General features: G+C 39.2%; 1 protein-coding gene across 2 annotated transcripts; it reads right to left on the bottom strand.

The window, feature by feature from the left end:
• Positions 1-760: 760 nt before the first annotated feature.
• On the bottom strand, positions 761-9,588 carry LOC111871043 (E3 ubiquitin-protein ligase Mdm2; the record flags this gene model as incomplete). Of its 2 annotated transcripts, XM_023863773.2 has the most annotated exon segments (4): positions 761-1,350; positions 5,727-5,798; positions 8,003-8,194; positions 9,449-9,588. In XM_023863773.2, coding segments are annotated over 4 exon segments (842 nt in total), but the record flags the coding sequence as incomplete, so codon positions are not given.
• Between the last annotated feature and the right edge of the window lie 176 nt (positions 9,589-9,764).

The following is a 9,764-nucleotide window of genomic DNA, read 5'->3' as shown; positions in this document are numbered from 1 at the left end:
CACTTTACTGCCAGGGAAAGAGCCCCTGGTATCCATTGGACAGAAGGCTGTGTGGACCCCAGAGCCAGTCTGGACTATGTGGCGAAGTGAAAATTTTTGACCCTACCAGGAATCGAACCCTGACCCCTCAGCCGTCCAGCCCATAGCCAGTCACTATACTGACTGTGCTATCCTAGCTCATACCTCCTGGTATTATACTGATTATAATGATGTACCTATGCAATTTGATTATATGTGGGAGCTGGCATTAGTAATATTTACTTAGTGTTGGGATATTGTATTCCTCTTTCTCACCATTTTCTTGCTGTAACCTGTCAAAGAAGATGTTGTGTGGTTTGCAAGGAAGATAGGGTGAGCAAAAATTGCATGCACATTACTGCACTGAGCAGTATTTCAAAGCATAAAAAAGTCAAAGAATTACAAGATAACACATTTAAAACATGAAACTATAAATTCCAAGGCTTACCGCACATAAGAAATAACAGAATAAGTTGGTTAAAATGAGACATGAATGAGGTAAAGCTATCCCTGAGCTTAATTAAGTACCACCACACTATGAAGATGTATACAGTAGAGGTATAGCTCAATGCATTCTTAACTTTAGAACAATGTGTCTGTTAGCCAGCTTCATGCTTCACCTTCAAGAAGAGCCATTGGTACCCAGCGGACATGCCTCAGAGCCAGTCTTGGACACAGCAGTGGTGAAGACAAAAATTCCTGACCTTACCAGGAACTGATAACTGGATGTCCAATCTGTAGCTGGTCTCTTTACTAGTAACATATCTGGATTATATTAGCTGGAAATAAAATCACTTCATTCCCATAATAAAATTAAACCTGCCAAATAATCAAATTCAAAATCAGTGTCCAATAAAAATGGTTGTGAACTGCAAGTTGCAATTCAGTTCAATTTCATAACACTATAGCCTTAAGCACATTGTTAACCTTACAATTGCAACAAGGGCACCTTCTAACTCCTGTCCAAACTTTTAATGCACACTTATAACAGCAACATATATGACCTATTTTGCCATGGACAAATATACCATTCTTTGGATTCACCAAGCACATCATACATATGTCAGAGTTGCTACTGCTAGGGACCCCAGGTACTTTTTGTGAATCAGTTACACATTTAGGTTCCGTCCTGCATGAAAACTCCTGACTTGATCCTAAACCACTATCCGTACGGATATTTGAAGGCCCTGCAGTATCACCACCACTTTTCAAAACCACATTCTCTTCACAGATGTCTGATAAAGTAGTCAGGCGTCGTTTCTTGGCAGAATTTGAAGATCTCCTTTTTCTCTTTCTCCCACGCGGCCGTGGAGGGAAGAAATTTTTTCGAACCTGTAAATAAAATTCACTTGGATAAGAGTAAAGCAAGGATATTCATCACTGTCATTATTGGCAAAACTGCCTTTTTTGAGCCATAGCCTTCCTTAGAAGATTGTGCCACAAAGCATCCATTTCCGTTTCTTTGGATTTTATGACAATATTTTTTTACAGGGCAAGGTTATCACAGCCTTGCATCCAACCCCTAACCTGGAGGACCAGGTCCCTTTACTTATGTCCCCCAGTGACAGGGTGGCCCAATTATATACCTCCAGACACTGGGTTCCCTTTTCACTGCCTTCTATGACTCACAGTGAGGCATTTTAACCAGCCTCCATACAGGGCAAAGCAAAGCTACTACAGCACAATTTTTGGAGTGAAATGTTCAAAATTAAGATTTTCTCTTCACATAAATTTGTTTCAAATTCTTACATGAGAAAACAATTCACACAATTTATCCCCAAATTTTACAGAATAGGAAAGTGCAGAGTTTGATGTAAACAACAGGAAGGTAAGTGTGGGATAAGCGAGCAATAAGGGCTTGGTTCATGAACATGTTTGTTTATGTAGAATTTGAGACTCTCACACTGTAATTATGAAGAGTTCTATCTCCTGGGATATAATGCCTTGTAGTCTGTTGAATGACAACTTGTTTCAGAGTTCACCTCAATCTTCATGGTGCAATATCACCCAAGCAAGAAACCAGCGTGTATGTTTGTGGCAAACAAAACGTGAAACTAGGTGGCAAGCTGTGCTTGTCACTGGCTTTCACAATGGTTTCTTGCTTGGCTGATTCTTCTAACCTAAAGGTGGAGGTAACATGTTCTTCTGAAACAATGGTTGACTTTAAACAGACTATATGACATTATTTCACAGAAGATATAACTCTCTAAATAGATTTATGAAGACAGACTGATAGGTAGTGGTAATAGTAGCAATGGTATGACACTTGTAAACATCTGTCGCTTAATAATGAAAACTTTTTGAGTGATCAAACATGCCAGTATGCAGAGAATCTTGGTACAATAGGCCAGAAGTGGCCGCAGTACAAGGGACTTAAGTCCCACCCCACTAGCAATAATAATAATAATGCAGAAATTCTCCAACATTTCAAAGACTGTTTGTCTCCTGTCATCAGAGACTGGAATGATGGTTGATCCAACTGTTTATTGTACACATACAAATTATACACAGAGATATTGGGTTTTCGGACTTTATCCATCGTCCTGGCTTTTAAGGTAACTAAGAAAAAACACAACTTTTCGGAAACTGGATCTGTTTCCGTCCTCAGGTGAGGGAAAACACCTATTCTGTTGGGTTCCTTAGAAAGAGCTAGCCTCAATCACTGGATGATTAAGATAACTAAGAAAAACACGACTTTTCGGAAACTGGATCTGTTTCTGTCCTCAGGTGAGGGAAAACACCTATTCTGTAGGGTCCCTTAGAAAGATCTACCCTCAATCATCCAGTGATTGAGGCTAGCTCTTTCTTAGTTATCTTAAAAGCCAGGACGAGTCCGAAAACCCAATATCTCTGTGTTATACACCATGTAAGCACTCAGCACAGACATGTTGAAGTTTAATGGGCACCAAAGCATTATTTGTAACCTAACTTACAAACATAATGCAGTAATCTTAATAGTTTGCATCCTGTTGTGTGTCTCAAATAAGATATAAAGCATACAAGAATACACTGTCTACACAACAACTCTGATTTTAAAAGAAAGAAGACACTACTGTATCAACACTTCTTTCTAATAAAGTTTTTATGGACGCGACATGTTTTGACCCTTATATTGGGCCATCATAAGGTGTACAATGTTCGGCTTCAAGCTGCTGAACTGCATCCAATTATCATTCAGTTCACTAAATAAGGATCCTTATTGTGTTTTGGACTTAATTCAAATACATAAATATACCGCTATATCACAGAGACATAGTGATCAGCTTGCATGTATTCCACTCATAAGAATAGAACAACTTAATACACATCACGTCACTGAATTATGAGCTTAAGCTCAAGACAGTACTAAGGGAGTGTCATGACCTACCCCACATGAGAAGATTCCTTTACGCAGGCGTCCTATGGTACAGTCACTTCCACTGGCAAAAATAAGTTAACATGTAACGGTCACAGAGTCCTACCAAAAATACACAATTTTTAGCTTTTCTTATCTTAATCTTCAGCATCTGGTTTTTAATTTCTCATATTCTTAATTTAATTTTAATTGTATCATTTAAATACATTCAGTTAAATTTTGACCAAAACTTATTTTACTGCTTTCTTCTTATTTTATATATATTTATGTACTTGAATTAAGTCCAAAACACAATAAGGATCCTTATTTAGTGAACTGAATGATAATTGGATGCAGTTCAGCAGGTTAAAGCTGAACATTGTACGCCTGATGATGGCCCAATATAAGGGTCAAAACATGTTGCGTCCATAAAAGCTTTAATAAAAACAAATGTTGATACATTAGTGTCTTCTTTCTTTTAAAATACAGAGGGTTGTTGTGTAGATGGTGTATTCTTGTATGCTTTATATCTTACAATGCAGTAAGTTACATGATCTTGTTTGCAGCTTAAGGCTTACCGTGGGCAGGGTGAAGCTTGGGAACCTCTTCATGAACTGTCAGACTAGGGGGGGGGGGCCACAAACAAGAGGCCACGTAATGCATTGGGGAGGCATTTTACACAGTGCAACCATGGCCGCCATACCAAATTTTCACATTCTTAGTGGGAGTGATGTATGTTATCACTGTCCAACAAATCAAAATATAAATTTTGTTTGGTCCACATGTTCATTTACATTCTATAAAACAGTGATCTCGAGTAAAACAGTGACAAGGTGCTCTGGGCAGTCACCACAAGAGTATCATCTTCTGGGATATACCACTATGTAATCTGGTGAAACTTGACAGATGCTTCTGAGAAACATGTCACCTCCATCTTCAGGGACAAATAGTAAGCCAAGCGAGAAACCATCATGAAGCAGGCAGCATGCAGAGAAAACTACATGTGGGAAGGACAGGGCTATGAGGGAACTTGCAAGCCAACAAGTCTGCTTCAACTGGCTATCTCTGAGAAACAGAGAAACAACTGGAGATTAGGGAACCAAAAGTAACTACCCCAGGCAGTGGAAAGGATAGTTCTGCAACCTGCTGACGTTGTAGTATCTAGGAGGAGTTGCATGTGCGCACGTGTGTAGCAGGCAAGCAAGGAGGGTGGGAGAGAAGTCATGTACATGGGCACAGGAATGCAGCAGTGGATACAAAAAGACAAGATACAGTGGCTGGGAAGCCTGGAGAGGAAAGAAACATTCAAGAGTTGATGGTTACATGGAAAGGATGTAGTCAGTATTCAGATAGAGGCAGATTTCATGGATCTACGTGGCCTAGTGGAGAATCCATCTTGGGAGTCCTGTGGGACAGGCTTCCTATGATCTTGGAAGAAGCAGAAGAGTGCCATCCTTTGTTCCTATTATTTGGATGGAACTCAAATGCAGTCACCTCCCTTTTAACTTCTCCCTCACGTTCCCATGTCTGCAACTTGCAAAAGCAGCCTGAGGTAGTTGTTCTTATCGTGTATCCCTGTGGTTTACCCTGTTTCTCAGACAGAACCTATGGGAGCAGACTTCTTGGCTTACAATTTCCTTCCCAACATACATAGCTCCTATGGTGATAGGTGGTTCCTCTTGCTGTGTGGCATAACTGTTATGAACAAGGGATACATGAGCACATACCTCAAAATCTGAACTTATGGATGGAAGCACAGTAGTATAATCAGTAACTTTTGAGACATCTGCAGATGACCAATGTTGGTTCAAACATGCAGTGTGCATACACCAGTGACACAGAGATTTTAAAGGTCAATTAAAAAGATAGTTGCATGTGAGACGGTTAATAACTAATAGGAACAAACTAAAGCATAATTTTTAAATGTGCATGTTCACTCTCCTTAAATTCTAATTTCATATGAAGTCATGAATATTTTTATTGCAAATAAACATGTTCAGATATTCTAGCAATTACTATGTTTCCAGATTATTACACGTACTACATGATGTGAGATGGCGATGTCATCTGAAGACCCACTGCCATTTTACTAGCTGAGTCAGACAGGGTCACTAAACATGAGTGCTGATAAAATGTAATTCTGAACCAAGTCGTCTTGTTAAATTCTGCATTTTCTTCTCCAAAACCAAGGGACACAGATATGTGTTAACCATTTCAGGTTTGGTACAAGGTGTACTCAAAGACACACAATGGAAGTAGCAATTTAATGCTCTTAAACATGTATACAGCAACTCATACATACTATCCATATTATTGAAAACAGTGTCTTCTCTTTGACTGGCCAGCTTCTGCCTTAAGGAGCCACTACACTTACCTTAAAACAAATCTCACAGTTGAGAAAGCAAGGGAACTTCTTAGAACGATTGCACTGCACACATATCTGCCTCTGCCGATTCAGAGCAAAACAAAAATACAGAAAGTGGCCAATATTCTGATACTCAATACCTAATTCCCAGTGACAGAAACAAAATAATCTGCAACATTTGCAAACAGGCGAAGAAAATGTTTATGAAATTAAACTCAATTATAATGAAGAGATTTACTTTTCTTCATAATCTTTACGTCCACTCATCCCTAATCAAGAAGCTGAACTCTGTCATGGGAAAGGAGTCCTTACTCATGAAAATCCAATGAACTTTCTTAGGTTTGAGAGTAGAACATCTCTACAGCTCAGATGAGGTTACTGACTATAAATCTGAACTACCTAACAAGAGATGTAATGATTCGGTATGCCAATCTGAAAATCCTGGGTTAGGCTTCACACTGTTACATAAACTTGAAGCCAGTGAGATTTTTACTCATGTCCACAGTGTTTCAGTGATAATAAAGTTGTTGCAGCTGCATGTAAAACCCAAGTTGCATAAATCTTTGGCAACATATGTGGACAGCATGTCAAAATGAAAGGCAAGGAAATGAAAAATGTACACTAGCTATCTAAAATATTGTTTGCTACAGGCTTGGGATCACAATGCACACTCAAAATACCTATTCAAGCAGGGAGCTCTGATGTTTACAGAGAGGGGTACAGCACATAGTTAGTATGCCTCTAGTCTGAATACTGGTGCCATCATTTAAATGCATTATATGAGAGGCCCAACTTCCTACGAGTTAACAATGACACATAGCACTCCTGCTGAGCAACACTACCATCTTAGTATGGAATAAGAAGGAAGTTTCCAGACATACATAATGCTAAATAATATTAAAAGCACAACAGCCAAGAGCAGACAAAGAAGAGTCATACCTCCTGGGATATAATACCATGTAATCTGCTGGAAGTCAATATTTTGGAAGAACATGTCACCTCTATCTTCAGGGTCAAAGAATAAGCCAAGCAAGAAACCAGCATTAAGCAGCTAGTAAGCAGATCAGTTGCATTTCAACGGACTACATGGCATCATATTCCAGAAGATAAAACTCTTCATAACCACTGTTATGAGAAAGTCAAGTCCTACAACAGCAGACTGTTGACTGGAAGACTGAAGAAGTTGTGTAACGGATACTATTAAACTTTGGCATTCTGTATCTTGATATACTCATCTGGCACAGGTAACACACCAATGCCCAGATGTCTCACCCTCCCATAACTATGGCCAGCATTCACCATTTCTGTCACTCCTGCTTGTACAGACCCTGCCAGCCAAGCCTAGGAATAGGCGAAGTGGTCGTAGGGAACTCAGTTAAGCATGTGTATGAGTTACAGATAAATGTGTATTGTTTGTCACTGTGGTATTATTATTATTATCTTCACTCTTTGAATTCTTGTTGACATCCTGACATCTAACCACAATTTATAATAACTCTTATCAATCAGTTTCTCACACCATATAATTTATATGATGGATACATATTCTAAGATTTTTTACCCCCCGATGTACAAATACTGTTTTTTCCTGTACTGCAATGTTAGTCCGTTTGCTACGAAGATACTGTGTACTTGATATCATCTGATGATGACCAACAATTGGTTGAAACAAGCAGAAACAAGATTATGAATACAAAGACTAAGTTAATTGGTCTTCATTGACAGTTCTTTAAAATTATTCCAGTCTACAAAATTACCACATGAACTGGAAACAGCAAGAAAGAAAGTAAAGAAACAGTGTACTGAAACCGATTACAGCCCAGAACCCTAATGAGAAAAAGAAATTTAGGAAGACCACTAAAGGGATAGCAGGAAATCATAAGAGGCAGCAAGGTCCAACACTTAACAGGCAATTAATGTGAGGATTATGGCATACAAAAGTACTTACATTTTCTCCCATTAGCCTTTCATTTCATGAATGAAACATATTCTTCTATAAAAGCATGAGATATCTGTATAATGCCCAACCAGCATGCATATCATCACAACCTCAATTCTTAGTTTGGACTTGCCTGACTGAATACGCCCTTGGCAGGATTCAACAATAAGAGAAATTAGGCTTCAACAAAGAACACAAAAATGAGTGTGGCATGGGGCAGGAAATAAGACTGACGGAAATTTATACCAGCATGGATCTGCAATTTGATGACCTATTCTCTGGTGACTGCTCCTCCATGTCTGTGTTATTCAATTTACATTTTATCATTGAGAGAAAACTATTTTACCTCGTAACATTTTTCACAATATCGGAAAAGGGGATTATTCTTCATATTCTTGCACTGTACACAAGTCCAGTAATCAGCTCGGGGAACCTCAGGATCAACATTCAGTGGTGAGTCCGAATTCCCAGAGGTGTCAGCAAACTGGCTAGGTTCATCATCACAGATCACCACCATGCCTGCTGCACACATTATGTCCTGAGACAAAGTAGATACAGTGATTAAAACAATTAAGTTATACTTCTTTTGGCTTATTTTGGACTTCACCCATCGTCTGGTATGTAAAAGACAAAAGACCATGACGTTTCGGAGACTGGATCTGTCCAGGTCCAGTGATTGAGACTAGCTCTTTCTAACGGGCCCAACTGAGTAGGTTTATCCTTCCCTATCCACCTGAAGACGGAGACAGATCCAGTCTCCGAAACGTTGTGGTCTTTTGTCTTTTACATACTAGATGATGGGTGAATTCCATTCAGAACACACAGCAAAATCACATGGGGATAAGTCTGGTGAGGATGGAGGATGGGGAACGATAACCATTTTGTTGTTAGTCACAAACTCTGTGGTTCTCATGGCCCTGTGTTTGGGCACACTGTCATGATGAAGGAGCAATGTGATGGATGTTCAAATTTTCTGTTAAGATCTCCTGGCAAACTCCATAACTGATCCCAACAGTGTGCGCAAGCTCATGAATTGTTTGTCGATGGTCTTCGTTGATGAGTTCTCAAATGTTTTCAATATTTTCTGTCATTTTGCTGGTGCTTGGTCACCCTGAATGTTTGTCATCTTCAAGTAACGCTTAGCCACCCTTCAAACATGAATGCCATTCAATAACCACTGTCCGGCTTAAAAAATGTTCTCCAAAAGCATCACAAAGCATTTCAAGGGTTTCAGTAACTGATTAACTGAGCTCCATGCAAAACTTGATGCAGACACGTTACTCGTTACTTGATTTTTCCATCCATCGCAGAAAAAATGAAACATGAAGTTGAAAAAGCACTTGTGTAAAAACAATGCATGTTCACTGCACAGTGTCATGTGGCAGACTGATGTAATAGGCTTGCAGGAGTGTGACCTTGGCTTCCCCTCTCATATTCTTTCACTGAAGCAGTTACAACAAAAATAGCCCAGGAACTTTCTGATACCACCTCGTACATGGCTTATCTGTATACCTTCATATCAAGACCTACAGGTCCAGTCATTGAGGTTAGCTCTGATGGACCTAACAGAGTAGGAGTCTTACACACCCTCACCTGAGAATAGAAACACATCCAGTTTCCAAAAAGTTATATCCTTTTATAATACCAGACGATGGACAAAGCCCAAATACCCAGTAATCCTGCGAATCTACAAGTAATGCAGTTAAAAGATGTTACAGATCGGCAAGCAACCTACTCTGAAAGTTTGCTATTTATGATCTTTCATGCTTCTCTGAAAATCAGTACAACTTACATCTGTATCAGAGGACAAGCTGCCATCACCAAGGGGGTTTTCTTTTTCTGAAAGACTTGCCACCCCATATTCAACAGCCATAGCAATTCCATCAGACCAGTCACTGTGAGATGTGGTGTCACTTGAATTTTTAGCCCAATCTGTATGACAGAAACAGCCATATTTACAATAATGACATAATGCAGCCACATCATTCAGGATAAGTTCACACTGTATACATAGGAAGTACATAAAAGAGAATTAAGAAAATCCACTTCTATTGTAAGTACTTCATACTTACCATACATAACATTTATTATATTCTTGTGAACACAAC

Source organism: Cryptotermes secundus, unplaced genomic scaffold (assembly GCF_002891405.2).
Source record: "Cryptotermes secundus unplaced genomic scaffold, Csec_1.0 scaffold8366, whole genome shotgun sequence".
Taxonomy (NCBI): domain Eukaryota; kingdom Metazoa; phylum Arthropoda; class Insecta; order Blattodea; family Kalotermitidae; genus Cryptotermes; species Cryptotermes secundus.
This window is presented reverse-complemented; position numbering and strand designations above follow the sequence as displayed.